This window comes from Pseudopodoces humilis, chromosome 6 (assembly GCF_049639895.1).
Source record: "Pseudopodoces humilis isolate 2021_Gansu_Grassland_sample_001 chromosome 6, ASM4963989v1, whole genome shotgun sequence".
Taxonomy (NCBI): Eukaryota; Metazoa; Chordata; class Aves; order Passeriformes; family Paridae; genus Pseudopodoces; species Pseudopodoces humilis.
Genome location: NC_142205.1, coordinates 6,782,605 through 6,806,766, shown reverse-complemented (window position 1 = coordinate 6,806,766; position 24,162 = coordinate 6,782,605). Strand labels below are relative to the sequence as shown.

General features: G+C 41.6%; 2 protein-coding genes across 9 annotated transcripts in view; one reads left to right on the top strand and one right to left on the bottom strand.

Annotated features, from left to right (window-relative positions):
- MAEA (macrophage erythroblast attacher, E3 ubiquitin ligase) overlaps positions 1–18,114 on the bottom strand; it is a 48,866-nt gene extending 30,752 nt beyond the window's left edge. For 2 of the 6 annotated variants that reach the window (XM_014263193.2, XM_005517907.3), the window contains exons 1-2: positions 17,851–17,971; positions 75–257 (exon numbers count right to left, since the gene is read on the bottom strand). In XM_014263193.2, the coding sequence (XP_014118668.1) occupies positions 75–257; positions 17,851–17,919 (252 nt within the window). In that variant the 5' untranslated portion in view covers positions 17,920–17,971. The other 4 variants (XM_014263194.2, XM_088056886.1, XM_014263196.2 and 1 more) reach the window with 4 other exon arrangements.
- Positions 18,115–18,657: 543 nt separating this feature from the next.
- CTBP1 (C-terminal binding protein 1) overlaps positions 18,658–24,162 on the top strand; it is a 235,914-nt gene continuing 230,409 nt past the window's right edge. For 2 of the 3 annotated variants that reach the window (XM_088055985.1, XM_014261908.2), the window contains exon 1: positions 18,658–18,778. The gene's annotated coding sequence lies outside the window, so the exon portion shown is untranslated. Of the gene's footprint in view, positions 18,779–23,625; positions 23,645–24,162 lie in introns of those variants that run through there. The other variant, XM_088055984.1, reaches the window with a different exon arrangement.

The following is a 24,162-nucleotide window of genomic DNA, read 5'->3' as shown; positions in this document are numbered from 1 at the left end:
AGACAGTAATGTCTGTTATCTTGACAAGAAGCTCCAAGCAAAAACCATTGCAATGAAGGTAGAACAGCACTCACCTTGCGTTTCAGAACACTGAGTTTTTCAACGACTCCATCCAGGAGACTGACAACTGAGTCCACAGCAGGACAACTGCTCAGCGTCTTCTCCAGCTCTGCCACCACCATGGTAACGTGGCTAGTCTCTCGATCAATGTTCTTCTGTGCAGCTCGAAACCGTTTGTTCAGTGTTTCATATGGCACCTGAAGGAGAAAGACCAAGTCATCAGAATTTCTGTATTTAAAAAGTCAGGTCCTCTAGAGCTTAGAAAGACTAATGACTTCATCTGATGCAGCCCAAGGAACACCTTGGTTCCAAGGGACTAGAGGTCATTGATTAAACTTGAGTTCCCATACTAAAATCCTTATTTAAATTCTCTCAACAAGGAGCTCACACTTTAAAGGTTATGAAAAAACAACAGGAAAAATGCTGCAGTTTCTTGTCTGATATCAGGTTCACCTATTCTGCTTTGGCTGTAGGAAGCACTGATGGAAACAGTTCAGGGAAAACAGAAAGTGAAGACAAATTAGTACCTACTAAAGGAAAGCTACAAATTAAACTACAACGAAGAGATCACCCTTCAGAACATGACTTTCTAATTCTACATTTCTTCCCTTCATGAATTCATTAAAAAAGAGAAAGTTACCTTGGAGAGAAAGCATGTATAATGCATACTGGCTACTGAAAAATTTATACATAGTATACCAACAGTTATTCAGGAAATCCAACAAGTCTCCTATATACCTCTACCCATGAAAGATTACCTTTTAGTATTACTTCCCCAAGGACTATAAAGAATGCCAAGATAAACCCCATATAAACTTTCTTTTAGCAATAAAAGCCTACAGTGTATGACTAAACTGGTTAATGTCCTCCAATCTCCATTCCTGAGTTAAGAGATTTGCCAGTCTTGGAGGTCTCCTGTCGTACTTGTCCCACACCTTTGTGGAAAAGTCGAATCAAAACTGCTACTGATGGCCATAAAAGACACATGTTTGGGAGCAGTCTGCAGCCTGGGGAACAATTTGGGAAAAGCTTACAGGAAGCGTTAAGCTGCTTCCACTACAGTGGCAGCACAAGCAATTTAGAACTTCAGGAAGTTCTATTACTTCACAGAAACAGGAATTTTTAAAATCATTCCAGTGTTATACACTTAATTCAGCCATATCTTTAATCTTTAAAAAGTCCATGAGAAGTTCTTTCAGGTATTTAATGATAATCTTGATTGCTTTCCTATTAATCAAAGGCATAATTTAGCTAGCAATCAGATTATTCATGTTAAAAGTAAAACAGGAAACACAAATCAGTGCTGTTTGGTACATATCACGTGTATGTTTGATTACAAATCTTTCAAGCATGTAACTTCTAATCAATTATATCAAGGTCTCCGTTTTCCTCATTCTAATTATCTGCATGCAAGGCAGTATCCCCAGGGGCCACATCCCTTCTGGGCTCTATTAGCAAAGGGGTTCCTATGGAACCACTGCAATTCCCCATTAGAGAACAGTTTGGTTCAGAGGAAGGAAGATGAGCCAAAGTATTTGCTTTCCAAGACTTTGCATTACCTACAAGAGGCTTCGCTTATTTGTGGTAGTAATAAAAGACAAGGATAATCCTGATAAGATATGAAAGGGCTCTTCTTCTCAAGACTGAGATGATCTATTTAATGGTTCTTGGTATCACAAACTAAGACCCAAACAAATGACAGGACAAGACTCTACCACAGGAAGCATCAAGCCAAAACGATTATTTTCCTTATACATTTTGCCCTAAAATCCCAGCACTACACCCACCCAAAACTCAAACCACATAAACCATGAGAAATAATAGGCTTCAACACCTACTTAGTTGCCTATATAACCATCCTCCATCTCCAACCCTCATTTCTTTTTTCCATTTCCACAAAAAAATATGAAATACTTTAGAGACCAACAAATAAAATGGATGTTACAGGAGGCCATTATTTTGACATCTCATGTTTTTGAACAAGGAAACTTATTTCCAACGTTATGACCTGATGCCAGACAGCATTAAGACAACTTCTTCCCTTCTTTTTCCCCCACTGCATTTTTCTTACTGCTCACCAAACAATATTTCTGCAAGTATTTTGCTAATCATCTTTCCATGCCACACTGAAAATCTGCATCAATGAAGACTTTCATAAGCTACTATTAAGTTGAGCTATCTTTTTCAGTACAGAAAGTGCTTTTGTAAATTTCGAACAGTCAGCTGGACACAGATCTATTCATTTGGAAAAAAAGTCTGTTTTTAATCTCCCTTTTCCCTAGTTCCTTATCTGCACTCAAGAACAGTAACAGCGCCCATTTCCTGTGCTCTGTCTCTTCAGCATGCAGACTTCTGGCACAGTTTGTGTTCATGTGACATTTAGAACAATTGAACTTTCAACTTCAGCTGGTATCATATATCATTTAGAATGTGTCTAGGTGCAATACGTTTTTGAATCTTCTCTTATCCTTTTTTTGCCCCCTACCATAAAAACAATTAGAATGTCTTGCATGGAAGAGACTATGAGTTGAAATGTTTTCACTATACACTCTGAAAGTAAATAAAAGTAAACATATTGAGAAACATAATTTAGTGTGTCATAACAAGGGAAATTAAAGGAACAATGAAATTATTTACATAACTGAAGCTGAGAGTAAATTCACTTTACCAGAGATTTTCATAATTTGCACAGGCACTTGTTTCTTATTATAGAGCCAGCAGTTTTCATGAAAATATTTGTGAATCATATCTAGGTACAGCTTTTACACTCACTTTACAGGGACAGAGTCTACGATTGCCAAAATTTAGAACTGTAACTGCTACATTCCTTACAAAGCAGCATTTATCTTTAATTTGCATCTTGATCCGCTGGCTCTTTTATTACTCCTACAACTCCAAAGTGCCAAAAGACCCAGCTCCCCAGCACTGGCTTGCTTTCCTGCAGAACCATTCAAAAGTTACACGCACTGTACCAATAGGATAATTTTTTTCCACCAATAATGAAAATTAATGGAAAGAGAACATATAAGAAAGTGTTCTAGACAAAGCAATTCTAAAAATTTTTAATTAAAGTTCACTTTGATTTTCAGGTACCATTGTTAGAATACTGCGAAAACCAAACTTTTCAGACCAAGAGACAGATGAAAGATTTATATCTCATTAATCACCATAAACCTATTAGAGACTTGGAATCTTTCCTGCCAGTACCATTCTGTGACCAAACCTGGATTACACAGTCATTATTTAGAGACAAGAGTGACGTACAGAACTCAGACTAGGGAAGCATCACCTTAAGGAAAAAAAATAATACATCAGCTACTAGAAAATTTAAAATAAAGCAGCAAGTACTAACCAGAATGTGTTCTGTATAAGCACAATACTAACTTGTCCTACTCGTTAGAGCTTGAAAAACCACACCCAGTTGGCTCATACCTTGAACATACAAGAGGATACAAAAGAGTTGTAAAATATTAGCAGGGAGCACATTTAAACCCAGTGGCACTAAATAGGTTCTGCTCCTTTTGTTCATCAGCTTCCACAGCTGCAGACACATTATTCAACCTAAGCATGTACTAAACCAGGTCAAACTTAAAGCTAGTGAAAAGGAATTTGATTGAAGTTAGAACAACATACACGAGGGGTAAAATTAAAGTAACACAAGTTTTTCCAAGATGGAAATTTTTCTGTGATGTTAAGAAAACGCTGCTTCCCTGGAGGCTTCTGCAACTATAGCATGACTGTTTTCAGGTGCTAAAGACTAACAAAAAGGCAGAGACAACTGATTAACCTGATCCAACTATTTTCTTCATTTCAGGAGTTACTTCATTCTGTTTTTAAAAAACCAAAATAGTGGTGTGTCCCAGAACATGCTCCAACAACCTCTAGCTGTGGAGACAAGACTTAAGAAGAGGATTTTTCTGGGTGTACAAGCTTGAACCAGCGGAAGAGAAGGAAGGACTGCCATGAGAGCTACACGCTGGTCGCTCAGTTGAGAGCAGGGAATAAAAAACTGCAGAGCTAAGGATGTCAGAAGGAGTTTTTAAGTGTACACTTAGGAACTCAACCGTGATGTTTATTACCTGGCCTTCAGCCCAAGCACAGTCCTCTTCCTGCTCATGAATGCAAATAAGTTACCAAATCAAGGCAGAGCTCTCAAATCGTGAAGTGACTAAAACTATTCAAACCGGGCAACTGTAGGCAATCTTTCTTTTCGTAAGCCATATCAAACGCAACTTGAAATACCCTTAAGCATTGTGAATTTAAATATATTTTCATAAAAATAAATTTTTCAATAAGCCATTTGCTTACAAAGTGATTTCACTTTCTTGAGTTTTTTGAAAACACATTAAAAATAGAAAAAACCCCCAGCCAGTATTAAATATATTGTATATTGTTGCATATATTGTAACCTGATGTTTTGTAAACTGTATACACTTCTCAAGTGTTAATTATCAGCCTGCAAATAAATGTTTAAAGTAATATAGATAATATTAACTGCATACAGGGCTGTAACAAAACAAGTTTGAGCAGCTGGTCAAGGGAGGCAATCTTGCCCATCTACTCTATTCTTGTGAAGCCCCACCTGCAATGCTGCACCAGCTCTGGGGCCCCCAAATACAAGAAGGATCTGAACCTGCTGGAGCAAGTCCAGAGGAGGCCACAAAGGGGATCAGAGGGCTGCAGCCCCTCTGCTATGGAGACAGGCTGAGAGAGCTGGGGGTGTCCTGCCTGGAGAACAGAAGGCTCTGGGGAAGACCTTATGGCACCTTCCAATACCTAATGGGGCTATAAAGAGAGCTGGATAGGGACTTTTCTCAAGGGCATGGAGTGACAGGGCAAGGGCGAGTGCCTTCAAAATAGCAGAGGCAGGGTTAGATTAGATTTGAGGAAGAAATTCTCTACACTGAGAATGGTAAGGCCCTGACACAGGTTATCCAGAGAAGCTATGGATGACCCATCCCTGGAAATGTTCAAGGCCAAGCTGAATGGGTCTTTCAGCAACCAGGTCTAATGGACACAGCAACGAGGCTGGAATTAAATTATCTCTAAGTTTCCTTCAAAGTAAACCATTCTGTGACTCTAAACCAGCTGATCTTTTACACAGCATCCTACAATGCATATTGCTTTTACACTCATCAAGATTTTGCTGAGATTTAGTCTTCTTTTCTTATTAAGGTTTTCTGAATGTATCTATGTGTGTACACTTTGTACTCTCACCATAAATCGAATATATAGAAACAGCTGCTGAACACCCTCCCACCTCAGCTCTTGCTTATCTCTAGAGACTCACAGAAAAATGCCTTTAGAAAACATGTGATGAGAACATACCATCTATGACCTTTAACAGTATCAAAAGGGAGAGGAGAATGCAGACCATTTTCCCCTCAAAGAAGTTCATTAATTTAGTGATCAAAGCTTAAAAAGCTTTGCTACCTCAATGGTATTTATGTTGTTGGAAGTCAGACATCCAGATTGGACTTAGGCTTATTGTAGCATCTCGAATTCTATTAAGCAGCTTAATGGCATTTTGAGAATGTGGCAAAGTTTTAGCCTGTTGCCCACTTGCAGCTTCTAGAACTGACACGGTCACTCACTGAGCACCTGGGGTTTGCAAACAAATTCAATATAGACACTGCTGAAGAGCTCTCTGCTTGGGTTAGAGTACAACATAACAAAACAAACATGAACTGTGGTGAAGTCTTCTTTGAAGAGGTGTTGCGGCTGTCCAGCCACAAAAGCCTTGAAGTCACAGCTAGAAATCCAGCACTCGTTACTATCACAGCCAACATATACATCCACTCCATTCAACTAGACTTCAAACAAGTAATTGCAATTACCAGGGCCTAATAGACACAAGTAGCTTAAGGAAGATGAAAAGCATCTACAAAATTGAGTTTGTGACCCAGCTACAAAGGACAACAATGTCTCACTTCTAAATGCTTTCTCTGTGTTTACTGGTAAAGTCTTTTCCTAAGCCTTCCTGATGATGTATGAGCAACTGAGTCTGGGGCAAGAGGTACTATTCACTCATCTAAGAAGTCCAAAGCAAGCTGAAGATACACAGGTACATAGGAGCAGAAGGGATGAAAGGAGAGAGCTCTTGGCTCTCTTGGATGACACTGCAAACCTGCTAGCATTGCTGGAACGTCATGGTGAACAAGAAAAGTCGTCCATGACTGAAAAGGGCAAGTTTCGTGCCTCTACTCCAAAAAGAGAACTTGGAAGATCATAAAAACTACTGGCTTGTCTGCTTCATCTCAGTTCTTATGAAAGTCACAGAAGAAAAAAAAAAAAATCATATGGAAACCATTTCCAATCTTATAAAGATGACTAGGAATAACCAGCCCAGATTTATCAAAAGCAAATCAAGCTTGACAACATTGTTTGCTTTCAGAGACTCTGAATGGCAGGAGCACGCTGGCAACCTTTCATGCCGACAGTAGTGAGGCTTTTGACATTGTCTCACTTGTGGCCAGACAGGGCCACATGTCTGTGGCCAATGGTTCACCAATGGTCACTGAACCAATGGTTCAGTGGCTGAATACAAAATGAGTGAGGGACTAACTGCATAGTCAGGCTCTAAGAATAAAGGTCAGTGGTTCCAAAGCTTCCTGGTGGCCAACTACAAGTACTGCTTGACTCCCCAAGAATGTTATCAGCTCCAACATACATGCCATCTTCAACAATCTGCACTACAGAACACAGTCAGAAAGCTCACAGAGGACAAACTGGTGGAGTGCTTGAAAAATGGGTGCTGGAGTTGCTATTCAGAAAAAAATGACAAGCTGGAGAAATACACCAAGAACTTTACGCAACATAATCAAGGCAAACACCAGGGCCCTGTAGCTGGCACAAAACCACCCCAGTTGTGGAATAACTGGCTAGGCCCACCACTGCAGAGGTCCTAATGGATAGCAGTTTGGATGTGATCAGCAACAAGCTCTCATGGCAATGAAGGTTAACCTCACCCTAGGCTGCATTAGCAAGACTAAAGGCAGTGGGTTGAGAGGAGTGATTGTTTATGCTCAGCTTTCATGCAGACTCATCTGGAATACTCAATCTGGTTTTCAGGTCACTCCCCACTACTAAAAAAGAGATGCTGACAAACTGGAGAGTCCAGAAGGCTGCCACCACAACACTGAGCTGGTTGGAGAACTAAAGAAAACAAAAATCCAAGAGAAGCTGAGAGGGGCAAGCTTGCTTCCATTGCAGAAGGGAAGGCTACAGGGAGTGGGAAGCAGCACGATCTGATAGAACCTTTCTACCACCAGAAGGTGAAGGTCACAGATAAGAGCCAGCCAGACTTTCTGGAGTTACAGACCAAAAAGGAAGGAGGCAGAATTGACAACTGTCACTAAAGAAAATTCCAGCTGGCCATAAAAATATTCCAGTCAGAAGACTTTGTAAGCACGGGAACAGCAGCGCAGAAAGGTGATGGAATCTCCACCCTCAAAAACTATCACAACTTGGCAGAACTCTGAGCAACTCAGATTAGCTTTTGAAGTCAGCCAAGGTTCAAGCAGAAGCCTGAATTTAACACTGTCTGCAGAAGTACTTTCCTACCGTAATTCAATGAATTCATCTTTGCTAACTTCATCAAATACATTTCCATATGAAGATCTGAATGACCATACCAGATAAGACCAACAGTCCCCTCTCTCTCGCTATCTTTTCTCGGATGATATCCAGAAAGAGGATGGCACTTGAAAAAAAGGCAAGAACAAAGTTACTAATCCCAAACTCTTTGGACTTCTTGAGCCAGAGATGGAAGTTTAATAGCAGACACACCACAGGGTGTTTCTCACTCGTGAACTCTGCTGGTTGCTGTTGACCCGAGTTTTAACACTGCAACACCCTCTTGTGAGACATTTCACAGGCTCACGCTATGTGAATAAATACTCTTTGATTTTTCAACAAATTTGAAACCCTTTTGTTCTTGTTTTGGAAGCAAAAAAGGGAACCCTCTCTTTCTCCGACATACTTCTCAAGTATCTCAAGATTGGAGAGACTCTTTCTAAACCATTCCTTGAAGACAGACATTCCAGCTCTCTAATCATTCTTGCCCTTCTGTAGACATTTTCCAGTTCTGCTACATCCTTTTTCAGGACGCGAGAAGGGAGTAAATAAGATTAAGTCATGCTGCTTGAGAGAAGAAGAAACCATGGATTTTAACTGTTGTGTATTGAGTTCTCCATTCTTCCCTTTCCCAACACTTCTGTCCTGCGTTGTCAACATTAACCTGGCCACTCACAGAAAACATTCACTATTAGCCCCAAGATCCCACTGATCAATGATGATCATTTCCAACTCAGTTATATATTTAAGACTAGGATTAATTTTCTTTCCACCATAACTAAAAACTGTATCACAGTGCACTTGTCTATACTGCATTTAATGTATTTTAACACCCATTCAGTCTCTCACTATTTTTCTCTAATGGTTCACACCTGGGCTACATCTGTAATACTTCAATTATCTTAGTACCATCAAGGAAACTGCTTCATCTCAGCACTTACTCTTTCTTCCACGCTGTTCAAACAGCTGAATATCACCAGGATGCCAGCAGAATCCTAACACCAATCTTCCTCCATTGCAGAAGCTGGCTACTAAATCTTGATGTTTGTTTTCTATCTTGCCCAGTTCCTTATCTACATAAGGACTTCAGTCTTTCTTGCAAGAGTTCCTGGTAAGGCTTATCTCTAAAAAACATTCAGTAATATGAATTAACTATCAACCAAGTCCACCTCACTGCCTCCTTCAGTTTTTTTAAAAACAACTCCAATATCTTTACATGGAATGCACTTCTAAAAAGTCACATTAACTGATGTACATTATTCTGCATTTGATTAGTGAGGATACTATTTCTGCATCAATAAGCCATTGGTTGGAAGGGAAAAATCAATTAAATATATTAGGAAGTCTTTTACATTGTCTTTCTTCCACAGTTATCCAACAAAATCCCCAAACTACTTCAGCATTTATCAGAGAATTAAGAGGAGGACTGAACACAGGAGAAAGGAATCCTAAGACAAAAAAGCTTTCTATAACAAGTGTTATGTGCTGCATTTCTACTCTTTTGAAGGTGTAGGATGTTAGGCCAAAGTCTAATGGCCACTGTGCAAAATTCCAAATACCACCTTGATGCTGCCCACAAGTTTTTCTAACAGACCAATACTAAAAGACTGAGTTACACACTTCTTTCATGAGTGAAGTTTTGAAAAAAATGTAAGCTTTTATTTTCCTCCAAATCTTTAGCCTTACACTAGACTTTAAGCACAGCAGTTCTCACGTTGATCTGGTCACATTCTACAACACTGGACAAATTCCTTCTTTACTCATGTAGATTCAAACCTATGGAGCTCCAAATAAAAATGGAAACTAAGACACAATCACTTTCACACCATAAGATTATTCAAAATGTTTCCAACCCACAGCAACTGCATAGATGAAACCAGTTCAGATGCAGCAGAAAAAAAGTAAAAACACTTTGTATAGCTATCATTTGGCTGTTGGGAATTATAGAGTAAAAGTGAGACTTCAAAGTCAATTGAAGGAAGAAGTATTTTATTTATAAGTAAGACCATTAATTATTTTCCAGATTCCTGTTAACAGGAATATTCAAAGGTTTCTTTTCTAAAAACTGATTTTCACAGAAAACAGTATAGACAACAGAAACAAACATCTTTCACATGGGTTTGCAATTCTGTAAAGAATATTCAGTTTCCTTCTGTATTAGGTAGAAAGTAGTTAATCTGATCTAACTAACACAGATTCCTAGAGGGAACTTTTAACTATATATCCTGACTTGACAGATCTCTGGTGTGCATCTTCCTTCCTTAGAGTTAAAAGTATCTTGGCTGAAAGTAACTCCCACATAAAATGTGATCCTTCAAAAAACATAAAAACCTACATTGTATATCTTTTCAAATTAACACAGTCATGAGCAGGAGAGAATTAGAAATGGATTTTTAAAAATCGTATCAAGTATATGAAGTCACAAAACTATGGGAAAGAAAAAAAAGTTTCAGGAAATATAAAATAAAAAGAGTCCTACCCGATTAGGTGGGGGGAACCATTACAGAACTATGCTCTCCTTTCAAGGGTCAGAAAAATGGCGTGCTTCCTCTCCTCAACTGTGTTAGCTTACAACACCTGAAAAGCACCAGAGATTTGTATGAATCTACAGGTCTCCAAGACAATTCAGTTGAAGACTCTGAGCTATAAATAAGCTTTTTTCAAATGCCCTTACATGAAGCTAAGCCTGGCCAGACAGCTAGGGAAAACAGAGAGGTGTAGTACTGAAATTGCCTTTCAAAAAACTAGAAGCAAAGACAACTTTAGGCAAGAAGAACAAGGAAATATAGGAACATATAAGAAAAATTAAGCATCTCCTCAAGAATTTTAATGAACAAACTGTCAAGAGAAAAACTAAACCCCACAAGAAACATCTTCAAGCATTCATCTGTTTTCTTGAGACTAAATTAGATCACCATGCTCACCACTTCAACAAAACAGAGAAGTAGAGGATATCTATTATATATAATGCCATAGAAAAATGAGGAAGAGTACAATAAACTACTGAAAATTTTCCCTTAAAGAAGTAGAAATTAAGCATTTCCATGCAGAATTACTGAAATTCTGTATATAGTTCATCAGACCAGAGTCAATATCATTATTTGTCACTGGACTTATCTAAAAGGTAAATGATATCACCAGCTCTTCTCAGAACCTCAGAACCCTTCTGATGGGTAGCTCTTATCAATTCCTTAAAATAGTAATAGTTTTTCTTTGTTCTAGGCAAAATCAGAAACAGAAAATAAAGTTAAAAGAGTAGTAGTATATTTCAGGAATGGATGGCTTAGAATAATGTCTAGATTCAGGTTAATTAGGTAAAAGCATTAAAATAAAATCTTGAAGAGATATAGGTCCAAACAAAGTAATTTCATAAGCAGTTGGAGGTAATTTGGATTATTAAAAAATAGTTCTTTTTAGAAACAGTTTCAATGTTTTGGAAAGGTAAAGCCTAGTAGCTTGCCTTAATTACAAATAAATCAGTTTTACAACTCAGGAAGACAGTACTGTGTCTTCTAGAGCAGCTGTGTCTCAAAAGAAACCATCATTATATTATTCAAAGTTGTGACTTCAATACAGGAGAGAATGAGCAGCAAAAATTCTTGGACTATCCATCTGCTACACACATACTTAGCCAACAGAAGCAATCACACTCCTTCAAAATATTATCCTGTTACACAGACTGCAAGTAACTTACTTCTGAATATAATATGAACTTCTGAACAAGGCTTCCTATAAGAAAATCAAGTGCTTTACAAAGCCACTTTACTGTTACAGGAAATTGTCTTACATACATATGGAAGTTGACAGCCATTTTAGAGCCCTGTCTAGAACTACCCTGGGGACATCAGAGGTCAGTCCTTTTCAATGCCCTTGTTTATAGCTGCCACCCTGGACTTATACCTCAAAAGAAACGTCTTTCCTTTTATTCTTCTCGTAGGAATACTGGAGTACTAACAAGAACCTAAGCATTGCTCCCTGGCCAAAGAAGCAGCTAAATTGCAAAACTAAGGTCACTCAGCAAGTTTGTGTCCTGAGCAAGTCCTTACATTTGTTTTGATCCTTCTTTCTTCACCAAATATTTGTTCATTTTAATCACAGCACCACCTCTTTACCTCTTTAAATGAAAGAGGTCATTGTCCTTCTGTGCATTTGCACAGTTCAAACACCACGATACTGGTTAGAGATCCCATTTCCAATGAGATTCCTCCCAAATACCCTATTCCAGCCAAAGTGACAACACTTTTACAACTATTAGGCATTAATGATTCAAATTAGCAGAACCGTATCAGAATATATGAATGACCAAAGTTCTACTCAATGTATTATCTGTTTTGCTTTCATTTTCACTAGTTTACAAGACAAGTTAATCCACAGAGCTCTTAAAAAAAAGCTGAGGTAAACCAAAAGAAGTTGTGAAATAGTTAAATTACTGGATATCAGAGTAAACGTGTCTTAAAAATTGCTTTATTTAAATCAAATATCACATATTGTAAGTAATCAATTACTTTGGCATACTTCACATTTTGGGTTACCAAATACTTCCCACATAGTGTATCTTCAGGCTATAAGTTGTGGGAGGCCAAGTGTACAATGCAAGCAGCTTTTTGATTTAACAAGGACTGATGGATCCTGTCAGTGTGCCCTTACAGCAAACACCCATCTGCCAGAACAGTACTTCCCTAAATCTGTGAGCTTGAAAGGTGCACACTTCTGTTGGTTATAGAGGGAAAGACAATGGGAAGATGCTTAGGGAGCCCACCAAGTAAAGCATTTTCCTCCTATTACAGTATCTAGGAAATGTTTGAAGCTCATCTTTGCTTGTTTCCCAGCTCTTGAAAAATACTCATTATGCTAAGATTCAAATCTTGTCAACATTTAAAGATCCCAATGAGCTAGTTACCATACATATTATTCCTACACCAGAAAACATATACAAACCAAACTCACAAGACCATAGGCCACTGTCCTGTGAAAATACTACAAATCTAATATGGTGCAACTAGCAACTGCAATATCAGGTAAGTGTTCACTTTGAAGATACTAACACAAGATCTTCTGTAAGACGTTTGAGAATACCTTTCTTCAAGTACTTTCCTACAGGCAAAATTGGGTACTGATAACCAAGCAACAGCTGTAGCTCGACCACAGCATTACTGCCTTTTACTGTGTTTTCTACCTTCATTAATCACTTTAAAATGTATTTTATAGTGAGTGGGCAGGTGTGGAAAAGAGACCAATAGGAGCCAATTTCTTCAGCTACTTTACAACATCAAACTTCTTACAAAGTCCCACAGTGTTAGCTTTTTCTTAAAACACTGTTTTCTAGAGCAGAGCCTAGTGCAGTAAAACAACAGCAGTACAAAAGATGTCACACTTGTTTGCTGACACAAACACACTCATAGGATGTGTCAAAACAGGAAGTGCATTATTGAGCAGCACAGGAACGCTTGGCATGGACATTCAACACAGTCGGTGAGTCAGAGCAGCCAGGTTGAAGATGGATTTAGTGTGAGATAAGTGTTCATGATGAGTTAGTCAGAGCTGTTACCAACATCTAGGCTTAGCTTATTTTGCCAACCCTCTCTCTCAAAAGCACTTAGATAATCTTTTAATAAAGAGCCTACAAGAGAGTTGGAATGGGACTTTTTACAACAGCAGGTAGCAAAAGGACAAGGGGGAATGGCCTCAACTAAAAGATGGCAGTTTTAGATTAGATATGAAGAAGAAATTTTTTTATTGAAAGGATGGTAAAACACTGGAACATGCTGCCCAGAAAGCTGTAGATGTGCTCTCCATGGGAATATTCAAGGCCAGGTTGGATAAACCTTTGAGCAACTTGGTATAGTGGAAGGTGACCCTGACCCTGGCAGGAGGGTTGGAACAAGATGGTCTTTAATGTCCTTTCCAACTCAACCCATTCCATGATTCTATCATCATACACAGTTTTTTACAATAATGTACAGACAGTGAATTAAATGCTACAAGAACTTCTGTCTTAAGTTTTGCTTGAACCATTTTCACTAAACAATTTTTGCTGCTACACATTCAAAATTTTGACAAAAGTACTCCTGACTCTTAAAATTAGGTTCAAAACCAACTTAAGGGTAAAGCTTATAAACATGGGAAAAAAAGCACTGCAACCAGTTATACAAAAAATTAAACTTCCACTTCTTCCACCTCACTGAGTAAAAAAGTTAATCTGAACTGTTTGACTTCTCCATTGATCTCCATTCTCATTGGAGATGATGGGTCAGAGTGCACCTCCCCAGTGTCCAGAGGACACAAAACTGGGAGGAGCTGTTAATATGCCAGGTGGTTGTGGTGCCATTCCTACGGATCTCACCAGGCTGGAGAAATGGGCAAAAAAGAACCTCATAAAATTCAACGAAGGGAAACAATCTTCCACTTGAGGAAAAACAACCCTTTGTACCAGGGTTGTTTTTTCTCAAGTGTAAGACTTTGTTTCCCTCCAGGACATGCTGGAGACCAACAACCTGGGAAGCAGCTTTGCAGAGCAAAGCCTGGGGTCCTGCTGGACAAGTTGCACATGACAGAAATGTGCCTCTGCAGCAAAGGATACCAACAGCACCTCCTGGTGCAGTTGGTACCAACTGCTGGCAGTGTTAGGAAAAACACTGCCAGGAGGTCAAAGAAGGTGATCCTTCCCCTCTACTCTATATTAGAACTTAGACCTATCCAAAGTGCCATGTCCAGTTTTCTCCAGTACAACAGAAACATGGGCATACTGGAATGTGTAAAGAGAAGACCTCAGAGATCATTAATAGACTGGAGAATCTGACATGGGAAGAAGGGCCAAGAGAGCTGGGATTGTTCAACCCAGAAGAGGCTCAAGGGAAGCCTTATCAAGGTGTATGAATACCCAATGGGGACAACAAAGATGGAGCCAGCAGTGCCCCATCAAAGTATAACAGGCAATGGGCACAAACTGAAATACAGAAAATTTCTTGTCAACAAAAGATTACTTTCTTTTAGTACCACAACAGTCAAACACTGGAATAAGTTTACCAATAGGGGCTGGAGTCTCCATCTTGGGAGATAATTGAGAAGTCTGGCCATGGTGCTGAGCAACCTGCTCCAGCTGACCCTGCTTGGAGGGCAGGCTACTGGACTACACTGTCTGCAGAGGTGCCTTCTAACCTCAACTGTTCTATGGACTCAGGACAGAAACAATACACACTTCATATAATCTTAGTCTCGTACGTGATTCCCTGTAACAATCTGACAATTGCATTTCCATGAGAAATTATTATCTTATTAAATCTGTTGCCAGTATTTTCCCTGACAGAGCTACCAACAAAACAAACCAAACAGTAGTTCTGAGAAGGCACTGACATATCCTGTGCTTCTACAACTCTCCTGTTGATCAACTTTTTTAAAAAGCAGTAGCTGACCAAAACTGCTTGCCAACAAACCCCTCAGAATATTTTCAAAAGAGATCATCCCTGCTTTTGGGTCTTCCATCTTCCACTGCAGGATCTTAGTCTATACAGCTTGCTATCTATCAGTTTAATAATTATTCATACTTCTACAGATATGGATGAATTATCCAGCTTCCTGTCACCACTTGTTTATTATTTTCAGCAAAGAACTATGATAACAATGTTTGCATTCATTCATTTTAAAATTGCCAGCTTTCATCTCACATGCTCTCATCTGAGACTAGCAGAATTCCTCATCAGTAGGAAAAAAAAAAAAAAAAAGATTCCACAGCAGTTTGGTAGAAGAATAGCTGACAACCTTCTTGTCCTTGAGAAGGGACTGGAGAGGGTGGGGGGGAATATTCAAGAATTTTTTTATACACCTAAAGAGCTTCTCTAGATTCAGCTGAAGAGCTCTATTTACTTCCCCTGAGCTGAACTGCTGAAGACAGCTGAAGTATTTCCACTCCAGCAGCAACCACAATTTAGCTATGGAACAGGGATTTCCCTCTGCAGTTTGAAGCACTCTTCCACATAAAAAGCGCTCTGTGGAACACACTGTAAATGTAGAACTATTACACAACTATTATCTAGTGATGCTGGCATGAGGAAGCTAGAGGGAGGAAACAGGAAGGATATAAATACAAGTCTGCAATCTTTTATATTTTACTCACATAAGGGAAAATCACCAGTGTCCAGATCTCCAAGAGAAATAACTGAGCTACTGTGTTGGTGAAAAAATAAATAATTAAAAAGTGATACACATTCATTTTACACAGCATTTGAATAAACAGGATATAAAAATTCAGAGTCTCAGCCCCACAGAAACTTTTAGGTACGTGATTCCTAAAGAACAAAATGAGACTCCATATCAACTTACTTTAGCAGAATTTAGCCATAGTGTTCATTTATGTGTGCTGCTTTTTCACCTCCACCACTAAAATGTTTTGATATATGACTCACAGCTAAGAACATTTCAGAGGACACATTCAAAAGATTTGAGCAGACACTGTTCTGGCAGGTTTTTTTCAAACAATGAAAAATGTTGTTAAAGATTACAGGAACAACCCAGAAGTTGAACGGCTGATGGGAAGAGTCAATAAACATCACCTTTGCTTGGAAATTAAAGAATTTCAGTGCAAGGGTGTCTCACCCACTTACTATTTAGCTTGCTAACTTTACAAACAACATTCCATTCTATTATGTATATTTTTGTTGAGATATTTTTGGGAAAAAGAATGCTTGTGGAAATAAAATAATTAGTCCAAAATATTCTCTACCTTTTAAATGGCTGGCACCTTGACAATTCATCTTAAGTCATAAGCACCAAAACAAAAAACTCACTGATCCTCACTGCCAGTGATTTTTCAGGAATGTAGCAACCAAAGCTGTGGTAACAACTGTAATACACCTAAAATACAGTCTTAAAATTATGTTCTTAACATTAAATGGCTTCACATTGTTCTGGCTATAGAAAGCGCCAGAGAGCTCTTTACAGCTATTTTAAAATTTAACCCTGATGCCGTTAGGTTCAAAGTACTTCTGGGTGACATAATGGAGGCTTCACATGTAAAATGAGAATTAACGCTTTGTCCTTCTGCTTCTCGGGACCTGAGCATGATGGAGTTAGTGGAGGACATGCACAAGAAGAACATGGCCAGAGCGCCTTCAGAACCACCACTGCTAAGAGCACACAATGCTCGGCAGGTGAAGGCACAGCATCATCTCAGCACAACAAAGTTGACTTTGCAAAAACATCTTCTATAGATGGCAAAATGTGGATAGGCTGATATGAGAGATGTTTAAATAAGCATTTTGCAATAGAGATCCTTCTCCTAGGTCCCTTCCACAGTTGCTGCTATTTACGTGGTAGACCTCCTGTATATACAACACGAGACTTCAAACAAAGGTTTCCGTTGATTCCTATGAGCATCATCCTTGCAGTTCAACAGTTCTCGGAGGCACTGAGCGTTAAGGTCATCGCTGAGTCCTTCACCTGCCTCTTAACACCTGGTTAAAGCCCAAGACCATTTATACAGGCTTGGGAGACCTCCATCCTGCAGGCAGACGCAGGAGCTCAAGGAACAGCTTTTACCAAACTGTATTTTGCTTATTCGCCTCCACAGCCCTCCAATACGTCTGTCCCTTTTGTATTTTAAGCTCAGCTCCATCTTCGGGGGACCAAGCAGCCAGGGAACCATATTATACTGCCACCTCCACTCCCTCCCCTTTAACACGTCTCCTAACAACGCCACGTAGATTCAGATAATCATCTGTGATGAGCACTTCAGGCAGTCCTCGGTGTTCCTGAGGGAGTACGTTCCACTTACACACCCCAACCCCTCTCCCCCAGCCCGGCTCCGGCCGAGCCCACTCCCCCTTCACACCGCCCCGCGACCACAAGGACCTCACTTCTCTCACAGCTCCTTTCCAGCTCTTTTTGTGTCCCCACCGTGTCCCGGGGGCCTCCCCCGTCCCCTCAGGGCACGGAGACACCAGGGAAGAGCCGCATATTCCAGGCACGTCCCTCTCCCTCCGCGGAGGGGGATGGGAAGAGCAGCAGCGGAGCGGTACCAGCCGAGACGTCAAGCGGGGGAAAAACGGGGACAGGCGGGAACTACGCGATAGGAATCGCTCCCAACCTCCATCCCGCAGCCCCGGGGCTCCCAAGGCGGGGAGAACGCGGGGTAGAAGGGGCTCCCCCTCAGCGCTGCTCGGGCGGGACGCTGAGGGCGTTAACGCGCTCCCCCCGCGCCGGGGACGGCCCGGCACCCACCTTGAGAGTGGGGTACTCCTGCACCTTCAGAGTCATTGAGAGCTGAGCGGCTGATTCCTGCACCGCCATCTTGGATCGAGCACCGGCCTCCCCCCCTCCCTGCTTTCCCTCCCGCCCTCCTTCCCAGCGCGTCCCAGCGGGAGCTACCTACGGCGCGCGCGGCATGCCGGGAAACGGCGCCCGCCCCGCCCCGGCCCTCATGGACACGGGCCAAACCAACGCCGCACGCTCCCCCCTGCCACCCCGCGCCGCCGCGGCTTGGTACGCTCCGCGGGGGCGTTGACGGAGGGAGAGTGATGGCACACCGGCCAATGAGCGGCTCCCTTCCTCACGTTCCCCTGCCGTGAGTGTTGACACCGCCCCAGAGCTCGGGGAGCCGCGCCTGAATGGGCAGCGGGTGTGGGAATGGGCGGGGCCACATGGATGCGCGGACAAATCAAATGGGATTACGGCATTGGGATAGGCGGGATTTGGGGGGTTTATGGACACCTAGCCACCCAGTGGCTGCAGAGAGCGATTTCCTGTGGCCCAATCAGAACATGCTCTGGGGCTCAGTGGGTGGGACCTAAAAGTAAATTTTGCTGGTGACTTCAAACGGCCGTTTTAACACCCCCGAGGTGTCCGGGAAGGGGAGGGGCGGAGCGAGGGGCGGAGCGCGTTTTGATGGACAGCGCCGGCAGCCAGTGCTGTAGCCTCTCAAATTGACGGGCAGGCTGCTGAACCAATGGGTGGCGCGTATGGGGCGGGGCGGCGGGCGGCGTGTGGCTGTGTGTACATCGAGAGGGGCGGGGCCGCCCCCCGTGAGTTCCGCGGGGCGGAGGGAGCGAGTGGGAGCCAGTGAGGCGGAGACGGCGGGAAGAGATTTAAATAGCGGACACGGTGGCAGCCCCCTGCCCTCGGTTTCCCGGGCCGGCGCCGAGTTTCCCCGGTGAGCGGAGGCGTAGGGCGGGCGCAGCCCCCGCCGCAACCGGGCCGGTCCCGCCCGCCCCGCGGGAGACGGGGTGGGGAGGGGGGGGCGGCTCCATTCGGCCGCCGGGGTCTCTGGAGGTCCATTCATGGGTCCCGCTGCCCTCGCAGCCGCGCCGGGGAGCGGAGCTGCCGTCCCCGGCACCGCCCGGTGCCGCCGGGCGCTACAGGTGCGGAGTTGGGGCTGCTGTGGCCGGTGCTGGGTGCGCGGGCTCTCGGCGGGATCCCGGCGAGCTGTGGATCTCCATGGCTGCGCTCAGAGGCTTTCCGTGACCCGCTGACCTCTGCCCGGTCCCTGTAAGGTGACGAGCACCGGTTTAAGCGAGCAGTAATTCCTCTGCCGGACGTACGTGAGTGTTTCCATTAAAGAAAAAAAAATAGAAAAAAAAAAAAAGAAAATAAAAGGGGACGTGATCCTGAAGAATTCCTACTTGTGCGAGGGAATGAAACCGCTCTTGGAGTGACAGTCCTAGTATAAAAGCTCCTTTCTGGGTAATGCGTAGAGGGCAGTGTCTCGATGTTCGGCTCCTCGCTGTGACCTGGGCACCTCAGTGCTTGACACAGGGCACTGGGACAGACCTTCATCACACCAAGCTTGCAGCAGAAGGGAAATGTGCCCATAGGACCCGTACGTGCAGTAAATACAAACTTCATTCTGCTCCTGAAGTTGGTGTCAAAAGTTTAGTTTCTCGATGCACTGGCATCAAATGTGCTTCAAGTGGTGTGCTACTAGAGTTTGAGGCTTTAAAGAGACCCCAAAATATGTGTCTATCAATAACCATGATGGTTTTTTTGCTCTCTAAACATTGTAGTTATGTTTTTACTGGTCTGCAGAAGGCTGTGGGGAGAAAAAACACCAATGCTTCCAGGAGGAGCAAACACATTTAACTTTCCTGGTTTGAAAGAGCAAGTATGTTTCTTAGAATACTTGGTGGCATTGTTTCTGATGTGCATAGACCTCATTGCACTGAAAGTATCTGCCCACCACAAAGGGATGGGGGTAAATAAAAGGCAACATGGGAAATCATTCAGTTGAGTGTTAGATTCTCTTCAGCTCTCAACTCTGAACTATTTACTGATACTTACTCACAGTTGCCCTAGCATTCAGCCTTCTGCTGACCATAACTAGAAAATGTATGCTAAACATAATTTACCAAGCCCCCACCAGGTGCAGAGCCTTTGTCTGAAAAGTGTATTAGTGAAAACTTTTGTGTTAGTTACACCTGGGATTAGCATTCATGTCTAGACACGATCTTGGGACCAGATCCTGCAAGACAATTTTTATAAGGGGGATTTTGACTCCATTAAAGTTCTGTACAGCGAATGGTTCACCCTGAGCTGCTTGGGTGGAGGATTGAAAACTTTGCTCAATTGTTGCTGTATTTACAAACATAATTATGTGGCATTGTAAAATATTCCTGTTCTTCCTGTCTGTCTTAAATATCCCGTAAGCTAATATTTAGAAGGAAATTTGCTCTTCAGTATTCCCCATGATTAATGGTACTGAGCAGCTTGAATCTGGCATACCTTAACTCTGTGATGCTTATAGGGACTGAAGAAGTGTGACTTGCCTTATAATTGATCAAGTCATGTATGCATTTGTCCGAGACACTTATATGCAACGAGTTTTGTTTATATGTAATCTCTTAATGGTCCTTTCTGATAATACAGTAGCTAATTTAATGTAACACAGATACTCTGTGGATACAGGTTATGTGCTCAGGCTGTGTCTGTCTTTAAACTGAAGGGTTATTGGTGAAGCTTTGTCAGACATTAGTAGCCAGAGCTAAAGGGGTTGCTTAATGGAACAGATGGCCAAGCAACCATCATGTCAGAGAAAACAGCATGTATTCGTGTATTCTTAGTTTAACACAAGAGGGAGCATGTCTAATCTTTAACCTTTAAATATTGCGACTTCAGGGAGAAAGCTTGAAGTGTTGAGTGTCAACTAATTTATGTTCAAGGCTCCATGTGCAAATATTGATACAACCTATGCATATTTCTGGCATGTTTTCAGCTTTAGACTGCAGCTGTTGATTTATAGTGTAAATGTTGGCGTGATAAATGTGGGGATGAGAACCAAGCTAATGATCTTTTGAAGTTGTTAAAAATCTGTAGTTTCCTGCTAAATTAAACAAAATATTTATGGCTATTGTTATTCCTGGGTATGGTTATTAATATACAAAGGTTGTACTTTTTTCTTTAATATTAGGTTAATATATGTCTTCTGCTTAACCTACCATACAAACTTATAAAGATGAGTCTTAATTTAATTAAATTTAGTTTAATTGCCTATGTACATTTGCTTTTAGAGTTCTTATAAATCCTACCACTTTATTCAATAGGAAGTATGAATTTTGATCTACTGAGAAGTTTCGTACAGTATCTTCTTTATTTTTTTCTTGTCCCCTGGTGTCATAAAAGGAAGATGAAAAATCAGCTTCCATTTTGTGTTTCTTGGTATTGTCCAGCTGAATCATAATGTGTTAATGTTTGTCCTCGTTCAGTGTCTTGTTAATGTGAATTAGCAATTAGTTTAACTTAAGCAGTGTGCACAGAATACTCCAAACCTTTAGGAGAACTTTACTCATTTGTTTCCAGTAGCCCTCCGCTCTGCTCCAGATTAATGATCAGAGAAGAACATCTGTCTACCATTAAACATTGCATGCAAATTATGTATCTTTCAAGAACATTAACACTCCGTGTGTTATTTGTTGGAGCAGAGCAGTGCTCTGTTTTCATACACTGGAAACTGCTGTGGATTGAGATTTTACTGCACTGGCTTCTCTTTCCTCTCTGTGGCCATTATAAGCCCAGTGCTATGTGGCAGAAGTGGGTGTGTGTCACCATCATGTGTTGTATTTGCAGACCAGACTGGCCTGAGGCTGGAATGTGAAGCCCTGTCCTGGTTCTGGTAGGAAGGAGTGCAGGTTGTCCCACTGTGTTCAGTAGAGTTCTCTTCCTCCAAGCCGGTGGGTATGGTGGTATTGTCCATTATAATGGAGAGGCAGAATCCTTCACTCTTCTGGTGAGTTATGGTGTTTGTTAAATATTTAGAACCTTACCTTTAGTCTGTGTTAATTTTTTCTTCTGATTAATGGGAGAAATTTTGGTATTTTTTAACCACTGTGCACAGCATTGACAGAAGAAGGTGTTAATATCAAATCAGCTTGTCTTCAAAACATGCCAGGCAGCTGTTCTTGCAAGGCAGAAATATGAGATGACCTGTATTAACATTGGACACCTGTACTAATATTGGACACTAACATGGAATCATAGAATGGTTTGGGTTGGAAGGGACCTTAAAAATCATCCAGTTCTAGCCACTGTCTATTGTGTGGATGTTATATATTCATCAAATGTTAGGACTTTTTAAAAAGATAATGGGAATGAGACAGTTGCTACTGGGGAAATTGCTTTACTGAGTTATTCACAGCAACCAAGCATTTTTAATGGCTGGCTCCATTTTAATGGATGCAATTGATTTTAAATTCTATGTATGAAACAGTACTGTGGAGGCAGAAGTTCACAGAGACCAGAGGGATGCTTTTTGATGGAAAAGTTTTGATGGACTTGAGTTTTGTAAGGATTAGATGAACTGCCTGTTGTCTTGGCTATTCCGTATCAGTCATGACTTATGCTTTGGTTTTCTTGCCCAGCAGGCTTAGGCTGCTGCACAGTCTTTACAATAAAGGTGTATTTTTACTTTAAAAGAAAGTAGTAATATGACTGTGTAGTTCATGCTTTGGAGTTTTTCTTCTTCATTTTGTTATTGTAACTTTAAAGGTAACCGAAAAGTGTCTTAGTGCATCTGGCTTGTGTAAAAAGGCTGGGGAAGTTTTATTTCTGTACCTGAGAGGAAATTGCCAAGAGTAAAAACCCAACAAACAAACAAAAGAAAAAGCCCCCACGACCACAACCTGTCGATTAACAACAGCAGCAGCGACTGCCCTGATGTGCCACAGTTTCGAGGGTAGTTGTAAAGTAGTAAATAGAGATCAAATGCTTTGTTTCCTTATTTTACCATGATTATAAGGACCCTTTCCTTATCCGAGGGAAATGCAGATGCTCTCAGCAGTTTGGGTTACCAAGTTACCATAATGAATTTGGTTTGAGACCTCATAGAGCTGTGCTGGATCGTCTGTGGGAGCATTTTCATATCTCTGGTACCAATCTGGTATCTTTCAGGCAATGTGTGTGTAGAACTTACTTAGAAATTATCCCATATTCATGCAAACCGGGTTTCGCTGTTAAGGTATTTTTTATATTGCTTTTATTAAAAATGAAGGGGGGGCATTCACAATGTAGGTCAAATTCTTGTGAAGCCTCATTAAAAAAAAAAAAAAGACTGTATTTGCATAAAAAAAGGCATGTGGGACTGCCTGACCAAGTGCACAGCCTCCTGTAACTTTCTGAATAGTCTAAATGGGTGATTTAAAATGCAAAGGGAAGGGGGTTTACCTGCAATATTTTTGACCATAAGCATTTTTTCTTTTTTTTCCTTTCTGAGTTACAGCCCCCTGAAAATGGGGGGGTTTAGAAAGAAAGTGCTGACACAGCCTTGACTACAGAGCAGTGCTCTGCGTGCTGCTGCAATAATTGTCCAGGCAGTGTTTTTTGCTTCCCTGCCATTGTGCTTTACATTCCTTCAACCCATTCAATTTTTAACTTTCCGAAAGTTTGGTATTATTGCGAGCCCCCGGCTTGTGTGCAGCCGCCGGAGGAGCGAGGTTGGCAGAGTAGCATGGACTTGTTAATCTCAGCCTGATCTTGTCAGCAACAGCAGAGCAGAGAGGGAGAGAACTCCGGCTGGGGCAGCGCTCCAAAGGTTCGTCTCTTCTCTTTTATACCTAAATTGCGTGTCGGTGGCGAAGCGTTGGGCGTGCGGAGCGCGGGGGGCTCCGCGGCGGGGCCGGCTGCGCGTTCGGCCGCGGTGTTTGTGTGCCGGGGGAGGCTCCGGCTCCGAGACGGCCACCGTGTGTGTGTGTTACGGCCGGGGAGACGCCGAAGGAGAAGAAACCCTGTTGGTTCTCCATGCAAATGACCGCTTTGGTTGTAACAAAAGCCTTGATGTTGGGCTTGGAAAAATGATCTGACAGTGTAACAACCCCAGGCCACTTTCGCCATGTTTTTGTTTATTCATGTTTCATTCCGTTTTCCGTAGCTATCTCGCAGATGTTTCAAATTTCACTGTTTGTTGTTGGTTTGGTTTTCTCTCTCTCTCTCTCTCTCTCTCCCTTTTTTTTTTTTTTTTTTTTTTAACACCATCGAGCCTTTTTGGAGTTAGCAAGAAAACGCGTGAAAGAATGTTAACAAAACAGAGAGGTGTTGCAGATGTTTATACTT